Raw genomic sequence first — 17,315 nt, 5'->3', positions numbered from 1 at the left:
CACAGCGCTTCTTGTTTGGCATTTTTTTCAGTATAAAAACAGACATAACATTTCATTAAATTTCGTTCAATTACAGTTTCTCTTAAATATAAATTAATCAAAGATCGTCTCCAAATCCGTGTGGATTCTCGTGCGCCGTGTTTGTTGCGCCTCTGGTTTGTTGTACGGCGAATAGTTTTACTCTCTTATCACCCGACACGACGACAGATATGAAATCGACAAAAATCAATCGACATTTGGTTCGCAGGCCCTTCTGTTACACGCAATCGCAAAAATATATTATGTACTTATGCAGTGCAGCAAGTAGGGCGCGTACAAAGCGTTTTCCGCCGGCAAATTTGTATATCATAATTTGATTCGTTCGTCGGATGCATCGCAATGATTAGACAATCGCTCATTTTCTTACTAACTACTGACACCTTTGTGCTCCACGCAGCGCACCGAATAAAAAAGCAGACTTGTCGGAACAAATCGGATACCGTACCGCGGGCACGGTAGCGCGCGTGGTGCATCGTTGTGTAAAATTACTCTGCGTATGTGGCCCGTGGTTCGTCCATCATGGCGGAAGCGCTAAATACTACGTTCTCTGGTGCGCACTCCCATGAAAGTTGCTCTGGTTGGTGATTATGATGATGATGTAAAGCTGTACGAAAAGTCTCTTCGATAATCGTGCGTGATGCTCCACCGTTACACCGGAACAGGCCATCACACGCTGGTCCTGCCAACGGAATCGAGACAAAAAAAGCTAGTTTAACCCTCCGGTGTGCGTGCTTCTTAGCGTACCACACTGGCAACAACAGTGTTTCGAGTCTAGTGAGATGATGATGATGATGATGTAGCTGTGAAACAACACAAACCAGTACACAACTTGCGATGAATAGACACCGGATCGGGCCGAACTTACAGGAAACGATAAAGTGTGACACGAAAAGAAACAGAACGGAACAGAAGAACGGATGACGTTAATCGGAAATATCGAAAACCACTGACTCGGGTGGCGCCGGTTCCGGGGCGGCCGGATTGACATTTTTTTGTACTAAAAACCAACGGCTAAACCAGCCGTTACCACCGCTGCAGTTGCCACCGTTGCTGGTTGAACCTCCGTTGGCGGTGTGCTTGTTGTTGCCACCGGTCGCCAGCAGGTTATCCGTGGCGTTTCGGGCGGCGGCGGTTCTAGAACGGGAACGCACCCATTAGACCCTACGACTGAAGTCGGTTCCTTGCTGCCGGACTAGCTTACCGATTGGTGTCTACCGTGTGTTGTGGTGCATCAACGACGGGAGCCGTCGGATAGCCGGCCGAGAAGAGCGACTGTCTACGCACTGCCCAATCGTGATGACCGCGGAGCGAAAGGTAAACGCTTATGCTCTTCATGAGTGCCGTACGCACCTGCAACCGGTGGAGAAAGACACGCCTCGCATTGAATGCATACGATAGAAACTGCAACGGCTCAGACGGAGGATCCGGTAACTTACCTCACCGTTGAGGAAGCAGTACAGCAGCGCTATGAAGAATCCTTGGAACGAGGTGAGAAAATGGGTCACGTACGACCAGATGGCAAACTCCAGGGCCGTTTTGTCCAGAGGGGCCTGCGTCATGTTGAGTATGTTGGTGATACCCAGCAGTGGCACGAGCACGACTGCCGCCCGGACCGCTTTGCGAACCTGCTCCACATCGCTGGTGTGACTTTGGCGTAACTTTACGATCAGTACTCTTATAATGTTAAGTAAAAATATGAAATTCAACTGCAACGACAGTGGCCGATTAGTTGTGACAGATTGTCCCAATACTATTGCGGTCGTCAGCGGTACCTTACCACGACTACTGCTAGTCTTGGACCTTCCAGAATCCAGTAATAAGGCGTCAGGTTGTATCCCCACCAGCATCTGTTGAAGGTAGGGCAGTTCGGAGCAAGATTAGTCTTACAATTAACAAAACAATAACGTTCCCACAAAAGCAACTCCTGGCTGGTTGCTCTTTCGCTTCGTTACGCGCTCCACTTACTTCTGCTGCCGGATGTACTGCGCGGTCGTGATGGCCCAGACGACCGTCAGCACTATCGGTCCGCCCCAGCCGACGGCAGCATAAATCGTGTGGGGAAACCTCCCTTGGAATACTGTAACCGTGACCACGTTGTGTAAATATAATCCTTCTATAAACATCCACATGAACATGCAGGTCCTGGCGTACTCTAGCAGTACGTACGATGCTTCACACAAAAATGGCTGCAAAGGACAAACGCCACCGGTAGTGGTGGTAGTATTGAAGATCAATAGAGTAGTAATCGATGCCGGTACACGATGCCAAATGCGAAAATGGTCAATATTTGGAGTGCAGTTGCAGGAGCCCCCGCACGAGTTTGCTGAGCGGAACACCCTTTTAATGGGGCCCACAATCGAGAGGGACGATCAAACATTTGCGGTGCACATTTGGCCGCACCGTTCCCAGGGCTACCCGCCGTGTCCTAGCTGCTTACCGTGTTGTCGATTCCTTGTCGCGAACTTTCGTTGCCAAACTTTTTGACGCCACTACGTATGATCGCTTGGTCGATGTATAGCGTTAGTCGGATCACCACTTGTATCACCATGGCGACGAACAGATTTTTGTGTATTCTCGTGCGGTTGTTTCGCAGCCCGCTGGGGAGTGGAGAAGAAAGTGTAGAAAGGGAAATCTTTAATATCCTCGAGGATAAGATCCTTTGATAAGACTCAATTGTATTATCCTGTCAGACACACCGGGGAATCGGCATATTCACCACTAAGTGATCCGGTTATGATTCGCTCATCATCATCTCCAATGCTGTTAGCGAATGGAAAATGTCATCCCCGGTGTGCTGTGGCCGACGCTGCTGAGGCCGACGGTGGTTACTTACCGGAATTTGCAGAATATTATCAAGGAAATAATCAGTGCTGCGAGGGAAAGACTAAATCCTACGGTCTCCAGCGTACGCGTCCGCTCGGCAATGTCAATTTTAACCTGCAAAAGTAAACGGGAAAACGATTATCCGTCTGAAATACAGGTTTCGGGTTGGAAGGGTTCCCCGAAGAAAACTCCTCCCGAAGGGTGGCACAACAACGTGCCGTCCAAGTGGTTGCTAAGCTTCCAGCGCTTTCCCCGTACAGCGTCACACGCAATCGAATGCGGAGTTGAAAGCGCAAGAAACAATAGTATCCACCCGGCGGCCCTTGTTGTTGGCGGGATGGGGTGGTTATTTGTGTTCTGTGTGCGTGCGTTGGCACGAGGATGTCATGTCGCGTACATTCGCTTCGTCGTCGCTGCCGCCGGCGTAAAGTTTTCTAAACAGTTGTATAACTTCCGGGCTGTAACAGGGCGTATAGTTGGTCCATCCGGAAAGGGTCGCTGGGGTGCCCGGTCTGCCTTCCCACTGGCCCTCGGCACTGCATCGTCGCTCGGCGAACTCTTCGTGGGCGAGAGAAAAGAAGCAGAACACCAAACCGGAATAAATCGGGGGAAGAAAATCTGTTGCTAAAGTTCATTGTGCAATGGCCACCCGTTGGTAGTTTTTTTTGTGGCGAAGCGCGCCCGACACCCTGCGGGCGCGTCGGTTGGCGCATAAAAGTTTAAACATTCCAGGGAGACTTTTCGCGTCCAACAGGTTGCCCGCTAGTACTTCTGGGTGCTTGAGCTGTGGCCATTCGTTGACCATTCGTTGTTGGTAAGTTTTTCATCAAATCGCAAACTTTTTACCAGTAACGTTCGCAGCGAGATGGTTTCGCGTGCAACAAATAAGGTTACGTAAATCATGGCGCCAAAATGGCTGGCCACCAAAAGCTTTTTTCGCCCCGCGCGAAAAACCGATTATGATTGTTACGTGGTAGATTGTTTCCTGTGCTTCTAGTCCTCGAAACCAGATGCGAAGACGGTTACGTGCGTGTCCAATCGCCCCGGTTTGTCTGGCCAAACCAGATTAACTATGAGGGTTGGAGCACCAAAAATAGGTAGCAATTTCGTGAATTACTATAACAGCCCGGCAGGGGAAGAGAATGTTTCGGAAGGTTTCCGTTTCCGCGCCATCGACAGAGGTGGTAGCGTCAGGATCAGGTGTACGGGTGTCATTACACAATAACCGACACAGCTCGGAACCGATCCGACGGTGGGCACGTTACGCAACGTTCAACGTGTGGCAAAAGGTAACGAGTTTATCAAACATGCATGAGCTATCGAACGCCGCCGAGTACGGTTCTGGCTTGCGGGAGCATGATGTGTGTTTGTTATGGGTTCCCGGTTACGCAAGGGTGCCATCAATTAGGGCGTTTCGTGGATGCTGCGGAACTGTGCAGCGGGGATTTTTGCTTTTTGTTTGGGCCACACGTGGAACCAACGTCGAGGCATGTAATACAAGTATCCTTTTACATTCTTCGAGATAATGGCCCCAGTTACGCAGTTCATTATTGCGTTGATCCTTTCCAATTAAAGTCTCACTACGCGAAACAATATTTATCGCAGTGCACGGATTCTTTTTAAACCAAACCGCAAAAAACACCGGGACAGATTAAACCCGGAAGAGCGAATGTCCGCTGGTGCGTAGCTATTAATCGTCTTAAAACATCACGCGCTCATTATATTCAATTTTCCATCTTAGATCTCCCTTTAACGGGCCACTGCACACGGCATTATCGCCACTTTGTGCGCCGCAAATCCGTGCTCTCGTGAGACGCGAGTACCCCCTACAAGTCGAGGGGCACTTCAGTTGGGTTTTTTGGGGGTGGGCCGCGTCAGAGACACTTACTTGAGGTATCGATTCCGTGTGCTGGAGGGCATCGCTGTCTTATTGTCAAATTGGCCGGCGTTGGTGGCCAGCACAGAATGCTATCCCACGTCCAGTTGCAGTAAGGAACTGTAAAGGACGACAAACGACGATGTCACGACGATGGTAACCGCGGTGGGGCGCGGAGGGCGGGCCACTTACCTGTGGTTGGTATAACGAACTCTTCATACTTAAGGGCACATGAGTCAAGCGTTGTGTTGATGAACAGCTGCGTTGCATCGGTGCTGCTGGAGATCGCCGTAACGGCCGCAGCAGTAGCAGCAGCGCCAGCAGCAGCAGCGACAGTAGATGGGCCACCAATTGTTGACACCATGACGGACCATATCTCCGGGCGGAGCTGGGCACCGGCGCTTCGCTTCGAACGACGAAACCGGCCACGGGTTTTGCGGCACGTTACTTACGCGTCCTGCTGTGTGCCGTGCAGTGACCGGTGTGCGGTGACCGTAACGTGACCGTCGCCAGAATTGGAGTCCTGGTATGCTTTTCTGGTTTCGGCCGAAAGAATTTTCCAATTTTACGCTACTCCAAGCAGTGGCCCATATTCGCCGAGGAACTCTGTGGATGGAAAACCGAAATTCGGCCGTGAGTTGGAAATGAAGCTGCAAGATTCTTGTCGATGATGCCAACCGGGCACCGCGGTGGCAGCAGCAGCAGAATACGAAACAATTTCCACTTTGCACAATATTCAAGCTACTTCCCGAAAAACGAGCCGTGGCTTTTTAATGCTCCAGCGACCCCGGTCCGGCGGGGTCATCTAACTAGTTCATCTTTCGGTTTTTCCATTGCCGCAGCCGTGGGAAAAGCGGCAAAAGTACGAATCATCCCCTTGGTTGGGTGCGAAGCGGAGAAGATAAAAATCGGCCATCGGAGTTGCAAACGAGCCACAAATGGACTTTGTGGCCTGACCGGATGGCCGTTACATGGTCTCTCTATTGGGGGTTGGGTGGTTAATAACAATACTTGTTCCATGGTGGTGCGGAGGACAAAGGTACCGGCGGTCATGGTGGGCGACACCGGAAGGACGCGCTGCCGCGTCCTTCCCACCCAGCGAAAAGGCGTGGGGAAGAAAGCCATGTCTATGGCAGGCGAGCGAACGAATACGAGCATAATAAAAGCTCGGAACGGGCGGAGAAACTGCAACATCAGGAGTTTTTGAAGTATTATTTCAAGTGTCATCAACAGTTGCGATTATGCCCCCGCGCGCCAAACGCGCCCCCAAACGGGTGCCACATTCCGGGGTGCCTCTCTATGTTACGAAGAAGGCGCAACGTGCCGTGAGAGCTTGAGAAAGATAGTTCTTTAATCAATAGTTTCCCTGCTCGTTTCGTGGCCGGCGATTCCATCCGGTGGCCCCGCATGCTGGTACCTCGTTTCTCTTTTAATTTTTGGGAAGCCAAGTATCTTCGCCGTTTGCAGCGGCAACCATAAACCCCTTTCGCTCGGTTGAGATTCACATTAAAGGTTGCCAATGGTGCAAAATAAACAGAGGGCTAGCGCGGGTCCGTGAAACGCGAGCAATCCGTGCGCCTCCAAAAGGGAATGAAAATTTTCATTCATTTGACGTGCTTTTCATTCACGCGAGGATGTCATTGAGTGGAAAAATGCCATTGTCAGCGCCCAGTCTTTGCAGTGGCGGCGACGAGCTCATTAACCATGAGCCACAAGACACAAGTGGTAGACGTAGGGATCTACTCAACGACGACCCTCGTTCCTTCCGAGGACCAGCGCGTTTTAAAGCGAGTGTGAGCAACGCCACGCGAGGCTGGTTGGCCATTTCGCTGTCCAGGGCGTGCAGGCGCGGGGAATTATTGATCTTTGGCACAAAGCCGACACGCGGTCGGTGATCACTTCACTTTTCTTGGTTTTAAAGTTGAGCGCAGTCGCTGGACGCGCTGGACATAATCGTCGGAATTGGGAAGCGGATTTAATTCAGTATTTCCCCCGAACGACGGAGTTTTCCAATCGACGCCATTACTATTCGCTTTAAACATTCTCCTCATCTTGGAGTTCTCTTTTCATACTTCGTTATTGCTTTACAAGATTGCCAAATCAATTACTTCTACCAGGTAATCGAATGAGCAAATCTAATTACCTGTCCGAATCTTTTCCCACGTGTTCCACGCGGTTCATCGAGGTATTTCGAACCCGATTCGAATCGTAACGAGCACGCTACTGTCCGCCAGGTTCGCTAGCCATCTGGTTTTGACAGCTAGCGCGCGCGCGCCGGTCCGTGTTGTTTACGTTTACATTCGTACCATCGAAACGGAGCGGTCGGCATGTTTCGTGGCCTTCAAGTGGTGCGTGCCTGTGCGAAAAGTGTAGATGTACAGTGTTATCGGCACCTTAGCGTAGTTAAATGTGCTCGGCAGAGGTTTTCATCGGCGCTATTAGCGCCACGCGGTTCACGACCAACCGAGCACGTACAACCAACGGCATCGGACGCACTACCGGCGGCCGACGGTGCGGTACCCGTTTACCGGCCAGATCGCGAAGAGTTGGGCGCCGAAGACGAACTGTTCAATAATCGCCAAAACATAGCCAACCTGAAGGTGTCGGAGTTGCTGAAAAATGTACCACGAACCAAAGTGGAGCGCAAGCGTTCCGCGGACGTTCCACACGAACGCACGAAGGAGCCCCAACCGGTTCACAGGAAGACGGCAATCGAGAAAGATACGCTCAAGATTTTGCAACACCGGTACCAGGATCCGTGCGAGTCAGCGGAGCGGTACGATAAACAGCTGAAAGTGCCCTACACAAATCTGCACTCCAACGATGCCCGCTTCGGGGACCTTAAAATGCTGATCAGTTCGAGGAAGCGGCGAGAGCGAGAGAAGATACTGGTGCTGGAGGGCAGACGCTTGATACTGGACGGTTGCAGCGCCGGTTTACACCTGGAGGCGGTGGTGGCCAGCGATTTGAAGCTACTCGCGGAGCTGGGGCTGAAAGGGAACCCGAAAGATTGTCCCTTCTTTCTCGTTAGTCGGCAAACCATGATGGAATGGTCTTCGCTCACGACGAGCCCCGGATTAATCGGTAGGATGCCCGATGGGTAGATTTATAAAAAGCAATACTTAAATGGCTCGCTGTTTTGTAGGTATTTTTGCAGAGCCACCAAATCTGGCGGAAGTGGTCGCTCGCAACACCAGCGCCAGTAAGCGTCTTCCGGTGACGGTTGTTTGTGATAATATCCGCGAACCGAACAACCTGGGCAGTGTCATACGCAGCTGTGCGGCTGTTTCGGCGGAGGAAGTAATTCTGCTAAAAGGTTGCGCTCACCCGTGGGATTTGAAGTGTCTGCGCGGCAGCTCGGGGGCCCACTTTCGCATTCCGATTCGCGGACCGATCGAGCTGTACCAGTTGCCGGAGCAGACGCGCCCCGGTTCGATGTTTGTGATTGCTGACAATAAAAAACCCGACGACGGACAGGAAGGTTTTCACTGGGATCACTACGATCGCATCGATTACGGGTGCGCCGATCATGTGGTGCTCTTTATCGGCGGGGAAACATACGGTGTTAGTGATGATATCAGAAAGTAAGTCTAACGCTGCGGAGCAAACGGTGGAATCTGCTTGAGTGGTTTGGATGTTTGTTTTCCCCCCCGCAATGCAGGTTCGTCCGTCAACTCACAGCGATGAGCGACGATCGGGCCTACGATCGGAAGGTTGTGGCGCACATTCCATTAGCGAATGGTGTCGAAAGTCTAAACACTGCGTCGGCCCTGAGCGTGTTGCTGTACGAGATCAGAAGGAAGCTCCAAAGTGGACCGACAGTCAGCGAGCCGGCCAGCGAAACGACCCAATGAAGTACATTTGCGTGAAACGTAGAATAAAATGTAGCGTAGTAGAGCATTGAGCTCGAAAGTGTCTAGTACGTCACTAAATATAGTGGTTGAATCAGAGTCGCGGTCCGAAACGAGGGGGAAGATACGGAAGACAGCTCTCCCCTTTCACTAGGCCGGCCCAGGTGCTCGGTTTTAAATTACCCCAGCTGTGCAAATAAAAGACTCCGTTCTACGGTTTTGCCCAGCATCATCTTCTGTTACATGGTCTTTTTGTGCTGCAGCGCACGCGGACACGCAAACTAAAAGCGGGAAAGAAATGTGATTAACAATTGAAATCTCCGTGTGTCCGTGCAAAGCGTTGCTTGCGGCTACGGAGACCTTTAAGTCCTACGAATATTTTTTCATAAACAATTCATCCCAAGAGAAAACGTTCGTTGTGCGGAAACGTTCGGTTGGCCGAGAAAGTTGTGCTTAGCTTTGCATCGGTTATTTGTCCGTTGAACCGTTTATTCAGCTCTCTCGTTTAGCCACCATGTTGACTCGGAGAGGAACTTGATTTTTCATTGCGATTTTTCGAATGAATTTTTGATTTGATAAATCACACACAGCAGTGTGATGAATGCATAGTGCTCATAAATGCCGTAGAGGAGGGACCACAGCACAACAGGTACAGGTACAACACTGAAAGGATTGTATGCACATTGGCCGATATACGCAAAACTGCCTCATTGTCCAGATAAATCGATCAAACCGCAGCGTCAGTAGGGTTTCAAATGTGGAGCATGCCGTCGTGGGAATTCTGATTGATTTGCTTTCCATTTGAGCGTTCCGGAGCGGCCACATATGCGTAGGAACGGCAAAAGGGATAGTTTTGTGTGTAACCGCCCTAGTTGGCAACAAAAGTCAATTAAACATTCTAGGACTGCAACCCATTTTCCTATCGGTCTATTGCTTCTATTGACTCGTGCCCTCGTAAGGCTTGCGATATTACGAATCGGTGAAGGTTGCCCAGAGTTTCAAGGTGGCATCGACTTCGGGATGAACCGTAATCAATGCGCCGTAGCCTTTGGTCGGACGAACAGAGGAAGAGTAATCGGAAACTGACCGTATGGTCGTGATTATCTAAAATGCAGAAGATGACTACCATGACCATTCGTTGGCCATTCGTAACCTTTGGATTAGAAACGATGGCAGAACACTTCATGTTGTGTAATCACAATTTGCATGTCCACGAAACGTTCAGTAATTATAATATTTTTAAACAATTAAATAACAAATTACTTAACAACAGACAGAAGAAAACGGTAGTTCGATGTGCGCCAATTAATTGGCATAATATTTTGAACATGAAAAACTACAATCGAACCAACGCGGAACTCACGGCGTTATTCAAATAAAAATTGGCACCTTTTGCACCATCAAGAAGCTAATTCACGGACGGAGAGTGCATTGCTATTGATTTTCCAACAAACACATGCGCCGTTAGCATACTGTAAAATACACCGGGGACCAATAGATCGTCCAATTATAAGTTGCAATTGTACTTTCTAACGCCGGAGCAGTTCCGGAGCGTTGTTTCTTGTCTGGTCCACTAGCAAGCGCTGGCCCTTCGAAAACGAAAGTTTGAAAGTTGAACGTTTATACGTTCCGCAATTGAATTTCTACCGATTCTCCAACCCGATCCGGTAATGGATTCTACTGGGGAACCCCTTCCGTTCCGGCGGCACCGTTTTGGGTGGACAGCGGTGCAATATAGTTTAAATAATAATTGATAGCCATGCTAGAAAGGTTGGAGCCCGCAGTGGGCCAATGTCGCAGAACCTTGACTAGAGCAGGCTCTCCAAGACCGTGACCGACTCTTTCACACACAAAGTCTCCGACCGGCGGTACACTTTAGTATCCTCGGTGCCAACCTTGCATTTTGCAACCATGCACCGGCCGCCGGTTGAGTCACGGCGCGGTTCACGCCGTTTAGCACGTCACGCGATCTCTCTGCCATTTCGTGCCACCCATCCCGAGGCTCACCCCTCGGGTTGGCCACTCGGGGCCGGGACCGGCAATGCGGATCGAACTCGAATTTGTAAACAAATTCCGATTTCCGAACGCCGCAGAACGCACTTGAAATTGATTGCACCGCACGGGCGCGCGCGCGACCGGCCGGCAGCAAACAACCGTTCTCGAGCACCCGACACGGAACAGCACTTTGAGCGGCCTTTGAGGACCGAAACCGGAAGCAGGCGTGGCATATCATTTACACATCTTTCCGCGTGAAGATGCGGCGGTTCGCTCTGCTAAAAGATCTTTTGATTTTGATTTATGACCAACCCTCGTAAACGCGCAAGACGTGCCACTGATCCGTGGTCGGATTTTCGGCGCCGCGTTTGGACGGACATTAAAACATGATCTACTGCCACTGTGGCCATTTCTCAACGAGCCCGAGCCCCTATCGGAAAGCAATTATTTTAGCACCCACTTCGGAGCGTCAGCGCCGCCCAAACGCCGCCAAAAATTCCTTCACGTTTCTCGTGTTATTTCCATTTTTTCACACCCGCTTCCGGTTAACCGGTGGTCGCGGCGGCGGGTTTCGTGATGGTGCTGAGATTGCGAAAAAAAACGCACGCCCGTCAAAGGCATCTACAAAATGGTTGTTTATGAATTCCGCGGGTGACGGATGGCGTTTGCACCTGGCCCGATGCGCGAACCTTTTGGCGAACCGTGCCGGTGCAAAAGGACACCCGGCCGGGGCGCATGGTACCTGGTTGGTAAGAACTGTTGGTGTTGGCCGCGTTTCGATCGGTTCCTGCCGAAAATCTAGCCACGGCGCCGATCGGATGTCGGCTAACTCGTGGTTCGTTCGCGTGCAACGTGACGCCCGCCCTGCAGAAGAGATCAAAGCACACACCGAACGCACGCCGGGTGGGCGAAAGAAAGTGTGGTGCTTCGATTCCGGTTCTCACGCCACTCCTCCCGGTTCGATCCTTTGCGCTGGTGGGGGCTTTACAGCGACAGCGTCAGGATATTATTTTGAAAGCAGCAGCAGGGAACGACGGGCGTTGACGAAGCTGCGCCGCTATCTCATCATCTAATTGCAGTGTGGCCGGAGATCAAAGGCCACAGGAAACGAAACGAAATGTATTCCCCGGCGGCAGCGTCGACGAGAAAATCCGGTTGCATTCCTGGGCCGGAACCTGGGCAAACCCATTCCCGAAGTGTGACGCAAGGAGGGTGTGGGCAGCCCCTGGATGGTCAAGGACACTGCTGGCTGGTAGGGTTTCTTTGATTTCAATTTTCATCCGAATTCATGGCAGCCGGGGTACAGCTCGTTAATAATTCGATTCCGAGAGAGTGCGGGGGCCGGGCGGCATGTAATCACCTTAGGCAAGGAAGGTCACAATTAGAAATGGATTTGTCAATACCTTCTGGGGTTCGCTGGCTAATCGGATTGGAGAGACACAATTCCTACAAAGACACAATCGTGTACTGGGACACTGGGAGCTTCACTGGAAGCAGTGTTCAAATGTTGCTTGCTTCGAATCAGCTCGTTGTTTGACAGGAGAATCGAGACGTTAAACAGCTAGATACGTTGTGTGCTCAGTACGTTCCGTTATAGTCTTTCTCGCAGAGTTTCGCTAGAAATAGCGGTTCTGGTGCAGTTTTTCCTTCGGGCAAACAACATCCGTTGGCTCAGCAGTACGGTAGGCGGCCGGCTTATCACTTTTGTGGTACATCATAAGAAAAAAAAAAACGAGTAAACCCGAAATCAGTGCTAACCTGACCTTAACGTTTCGCATCAGAAGTTTGCCTTCTTCGGCGGACTTTCGGCACGCGAAATGGGCGTCGAAAGATTTTAGTATACACACACACACGACCGCGCCGTCATCTCGAGTGGTCCGTGTTTTTGTTAGCCTTTGAGCAACGTAAGGCAAATAACGCGAACTTCGATCGTATTTTTCTTAAAGATAAACGGCCGAGGAAAAAGTTCCGTGGCTAGAAAAAGCATTACCGAAATTGGTAAATCTGGCCGAGGCCGAGCCACGCGCGGCCGGCGGAAAAAAGGTCGATGAAGAGAGCAAAACATGAGCCACCTAAGATAAATATCATTCCGCAAGATTAGAACCCGGGCACTACACCCGAAAGCCGGCGGCAGCATGTCCCGGAACGGAATGTCCTTTTCGTTGCTGTTGCTACTTTTACATCACGTGAATGTCCCAAAATGTGTTCAACATGGCCGTCGCCAACATCTTGCTTCGGCCGATGCGAAAAAGTATTCGGGGTCGGCTGGGTGAGCAAAAAAATGCAGGTTAATAACCGGCACCGCGGGAAGAAAACCGATGGCCGAAATCCGCGCCCGTGCGTCCGGCGCAGCAGGAATCCTGGATGCCAAAAATTCCACCGATCCTTCCTGGCCTGGCCATCCGTTGAGATGCTGATCGCGGAGCAAGCTTAGCTGAGCTCCGAACAAGCTTTCAGCCGATTAATGGAAATTCCCTGAACCGGTGGGCCATGCGTGGCTTTTCTTTCGTCGCACGCCTTGCCACCAGCTTGCCGTTATTATCTTGGCTTTAATCGACCAAGCTTCGCCGAAAACATCTGGCTAATATTATTGCACCGTAAGACTGCGGCATACCGCAAACTTCGTACGTCGGCTCCGTCGTTCCCCGAACTCCGGCGAAAGCCGGTATGCCCTAAGATGCGGGTTACTTTATGCAGCTTTTGACGCCGTCGGGACCAGCGGTTCGGTTCGTTCGAGCCAGAAGCGACCGCCGCATTCAAGTTTAAATCAACATCGGGACACTCGGACAGTCGGCAGTTGGACAGTTGGAGCGCAACCGACCATAGCCTCAGCAGCAGCAGCAGCAGTAGCCGGGTATTCAATTCCAGCGACCATCGGGGTCTGCTTAGTTGGGCCGAGGTGTCTCCGTTGCGTGGCGTGCGTGTTGACGCTTCCCCCAAGACCCAAGCGGTTCGACCGGGCACCGGAACGTGCACGGCATGGTAACCCTATCCTTGCGGCCGGCCGAATAGGCAATCGGTTCGCTTTGACCCGGCGTGCATACGTAGCTGTCACCATAAGCGGGGCCAAGCTATCTCGCTGTGATATCTACGTAACGGACACATTGTGGCCCGCTGAAGCTGCATCGGAATGCCCGTCGTAGTCGTCGCCGTTGGTCTGAAATCGGATAGGACCTGTGCGGTGCAGTGCGGTGCGGTACCGTATCGCTAGACGGCGCAAACGGTAAAGCGACCCCAGCCAGCCACCCCGGCCCCGTCTCGAGGACCTGGCCAGGCGTCTTGGTAACTTATTGTTGGCGCACCGAAGGCTTACGGCAAACCGCAGGTTTTAATTATACAATCACAACAATCGTACAACGGCGGCGGCGGCGATCGGCGGAGGTAGCGAGCTTCCGTCAGCCAGCGGCTCCGGGTGAGCCGGTTTGCTGGGGCTGGAACTTTTGAACTACGGTGCCCGCTGGCCTTGCTGGGTGGAATGATTAAAGATTCCCCCATGCACTCGGCTGCTGCTGCTGCACAGCAAGTGCTCGCCGAGTGTGCCTCTGATCGGTAGATAACCTGCTTTACGTAAGCCCCCGGCGAGCTGTCGGCTGCCATCCTCTCGTAACGGCACCCCCCTAACCTCAAACTGACTGTGGCCGTTCGGGTGGTAATTGTTACGGCAAAGGATGCGCCGTGGCGACCACACCTGTAATTGTGGTGCGACCATGCCTCGGTCTGTTGTTCGTCGGCCCAGTTCTGAATTACTGGCTCCCGAATGATTTTTGCGCCCGGTCCGGACGCAAAAACACCGGCTCACCGGACCCGGGGAGCCCAGCAAGTGACAGCCCAACCGTACCGCTGCCGGGCAATCGAAAGAGCACTAACCTGCCAATAGGTAACAGCAGTGGAAGCTTTTGGGATCAGTCAACTTCGCCTACAGGAGCGCTGCTGGCCACTAGGGCCCTCGAGGGGAGGACGGATTTTGGGAGAATGTTGCTGACGTTTCCTGGAATCGCTGCTTGGGCGCTGGAGAGGCGCTCGCTTCACTCACTGCCACGTTTCACCATTTCGCCGGTTCCGTATGGAGCACCAAGTTACACCAAACGAAACTCTCTCCGGGGCGGGGGCGGTCCTCCGGTGCACGGATGCACGTGCAGTTTGGCCACTCGCCGAGAGGTGATCTACTATTGATTGGCCACTGGGCCGGGCCTTTTTCACTTAATTTTTTTCTACCCCGCGGGTTTTCGATTGATTGCACTTCCGGCCCCCAGAGCAGATGCAGATTCGACTCACGATCGTCCTACACTGTGGGCTGCTTGGACACTTCCGAGCGCACCCGGAGCCCAAGGAATCGTTACAATTACGCGCGGTGACGGCAGGTGTTGAATTTCAAACGGTCACCTCGTGCAAAAGTAATTGCAACATGGCGCACCATGGAGCTGTTTGGCGAATATTTGAGTCCGAGCCGTTCGACGAAAGACTGGGACATGGACCGGTCAAAAAGATTGCCCCACCGACGTCCGTTATCAGTGCAAGCACGTGTTCGGCACGGATGTGACACTTCGGCGACTGCCCGGGATTTGGCACTACACTGCACCCACACCCTGTGCCACCGACTGATCCTGTACCGTGGCGAACTGAGGCTGGAACCGAGACCGCGCAGACTGTGTCACCGTCCCGAGTGCCAGCAGTCGACTGACAGGAAGTGGCCGCGTCCGCGCTACCATATGACACACGTCGGAACACCCGAGCGCTTCGCAGACCGACGGACGTTACGCTTCGGATCGGCTTCGGCACCGGTCGGGCCCGGCCCGGTGGTTCGTGTTCCGGTTGTTTTCCTTTGCACCGGATTTGTACCGGATGTTTGACGGCCTAGCGTAAATGAGAGAATAGAAGGAAAAAAAGACGACGACGAACAAGGAATGACACGGCCACGCCGCACGCCGACCGTTCCGGATAGTCGTGCCGTGGGTTTGTTGTTATAGTATTTCGCTCCAAATGCCCTCTCCCACCCGCCCCACTGAACCCACCTGTCGTCCGGGCTGCCGGCAAACAGTTAACAATCGTGGCGGTGGCCGACCTACAAATCAATCCTACCTGGTTCCCGGCCCCGGCCAGTGGTCACCGGAAAGTGCTGGCGTTGGCGTCTTCGTAATCGTTACGGGGTTTAGGCACCGCTCAAGGATGTCTGTGGTCGATGACCACCGATGGTGGCGGCCTCGATGAATCGATCTGCTCGGGATCGAACCGAGCCCCCCCGGAAGGGTGCGAGAAATGTAATTAAACTTTCGCATTCTTAAGAACCTGCACAGCTGACGAGTCGCACGCACGTTGCCTAGCCGGGGTAGGTAGGGACTTCTCGTCCGCACTCCTGGCCAGTGGTCCTGTTTTGGTGATTTATTTTCAATTAAGTTGGGGAACCATTATCTGATTGATCCGGTCGCACAGGAATCTCCGGAAACGGCCTCTGGATCAAAATAGTTGCGATCTAAGACTTCTTTTAAAATGTAATCGAAATTTTTATTGGTTGGACTCTAGCCATACAGGTAGGCACATTACGGTACAGAGTTTAGCCCAAATTCATCAGGATCATCTAAACTGATCTAAGTTTGCTGGCTTCCTGTCAGTGAGTCTTTCATTAAGAGTGATTTGCAAACTCACATAAGTGAAAACTTCCCGTTTGAAAGTTGAATTGTAACAATGACGTCACTTGGTTTAGAACGAAACTGCGCGTCGGTAACTGCGATTAGAGAGCGCAAAATCATTGCTCCAAAACTTGGTGGTCGAACACCCGCCACCTAATTATGGGATTTGTTGTGAAGCTTCGAAAGGTGCCACGTGTCGCTATTAGCGCCGCCCCGGTTACTAGCAAAGTAGCAAAGTTCACTTCTGCTTCTGACAGCGTCCTCCTACGGCCGCCCCGGGTTCGGAATTAGTTGTGCCAAATGCACTTTATTCGAACCTGGGACACTGGACTGTTCTGTTTCGTTGCTTGGTTTCCGTGGTTCGGTTTGGGGCTGGGTGGTGGTTGTAAAAATAGTGAAACCCTGCACATGAAAGCGCACAAATCACTCACTCCTAGGCCCGCTCCGGACAAATAAACACGGCCCGGGCCCGGAACACTTCTGGCAAGTTTCGGCCTCCACCGTCGAAGGGTTCGGGAATCCAGTTCGATCATCAAACGATGACCGTCTTTTGCGTCTTTCGCGCTTAAAAGTGTGTGTGAGAGAGAGAGAGAAGGATAGCCGTTAAAGAACCCTTGCCAACTGTATGGCCGCAAACAGCCGTTGGCGGCGGGCCCCTTTCGTGACGGCGACCGGAAGACGTTAGAATGTTGCATCAAATGGGGAGGCGGGAGCGCAGGAAAAGGTCGCGGCCGGGATAATCTTTCTTTTTGTTTTGTTTGATTTTGGGACCGAAATTAAATTAAACCACCCTCAAAAGGGACCGCCCCCCATTACGGGAGAGCTTCTGTGGTTCGTTTTAAAAAGGATTAACCGAAATGATCGAAGCTAAATGGGGCTTGGAATCTAATGCCCCCCGCCGGCCCGGAAGCGGCCGGTGCCGTTGACCGAGTGTACCGAGATGGAAAGCGCCACCACCGGAAGTGCGTGTTGGGTGCGATTTTAAAAGAGGTGCTGAGCGGTGCTGTTGTAATTTCTCAGCCGCCCATTGTAATGTGATCCAGTTTAAATCGTTGTGCGGCGTGCGCGAAATGAACGGTGGCATTTCAAGTGCTATCTTCAGTG

At 51.9% G+C, this 17,315-nt stretch overlaps 2 protein-coding genes across 2 annotated transcripts; one reads left to right on the top strand and one right to left on the bottom strand.

Annotated features, from left to right (window-relative positions):
• Positions 1–26: 26 nt before the first annotated feature.
• On the bottom strand, positions 27–15,218 carry LOC128274519 (PDF receptor). The gene is made up of 11 exons (XM_053012745.1): positions 14,452–15,218; positions 4,931–5,344; positions 4,751–4,858; positions 3,260–3,420; positions 2,873–2,976; positions 2,477–2,636; positions 2,005–2,225; positions 1,817–1,886; positions 1,476–1,745; positions 1,241–1,389; positions 27–1,173 (listed from the first exon to the last, which is right to left on the bottom strand). Exons 2-11 carry the CDS (start codon positions 5,100–5,102, stop codon positions 963–965), a joined length of 1,626 nt encoding a protein of 541 aa, XP_052868705.1. The 5' UTR covers positions 5,103–5,344; positions 14,452–15,218; the 3' UTR covers positions 27–962.
• On the top strand, positions 7,066–8,603 carry LOC128274520 (rRNA methyltransferase 3, mitochondrial). Its single transcript, XM_053012746.1, has 3 exons — positions 7,066–7,822; positions 7,884–8,322; positions 8,400–8,603. Exons 1-3 carry the CDS (start codon positions 7,066–7,068, stop codon positions 8,590–8,592), a joined length of 1,389 nt encoding a protein of 462 aa, XP_052868706.1. The 3' UTR covers positions 8,593–8,603.
• Positions 15,219–17,315: the final 2,097 nt, after the last annotated feature.

This window comes from Anopheles cruzii, chromosome 3, assembly GCF_943734635.1.
Source record: "Anopheles cruzii chromosome 3, idAnoCruzAS_RS32_06, whole genome shotgun sequence".
NCBI classification, from domain to species: Eukaryota; Metazoa; Arthropoda; class Insecta; order Diptera; family Culicidae; genus Anopheles; species Anopheles cruzii.
This window is presented reverse-complemented; position numbering and strand designations above follow the sequence as displayed.

Excerpts from the sequence above, each read along its gene's own strand:
- LOC128274519 (XM_053012745.1), bottom strand. The coding sequence starts at position 5,102 with ATGGTGTCAACAATTGGTGGCCCATCTACTGTCGCTGCTGCTGCTGGC. Across the intron at positions 2,977-3,259 it reads GCAGCGACGACGAAGCGAAT|GTTAAAATTGACATTGCCGA; the intron begins GTACGCGACATG and ends TTACTTTTGCAG. Across the intron at positions 1,887-2,004 it reads CAGTACATCCGGCAGCAGAA|ATGCTGGTGGGGATACAACC; the intron begins GTAAGTGGAGCG and ends TACCTTCAACAG.
- LOC128274520 (XM_053012746.1), top strand. The coding sequence starts at position 7,066 with ATGTTTCGTGGCCTTCAAGTGGTGCGTGCCTGTGCGAAAAGTGTAGAT. Across the intron at positions 7,823-7,883 it reads GACGAGCCCCGGATTAATCG|GTATTTTTGCAGAGCCACCA; the intron begins GTAGGATGCCCG and ends GCTGTTTTGTAG. Across the intron at positions 8,323-8,399 it reads GTTAGTGATGATATCAGAAA|GTTCGTCCGTCAACTCACAG; the intron begins GTAAGTCTAACG and ends CCCGCAATGCAG.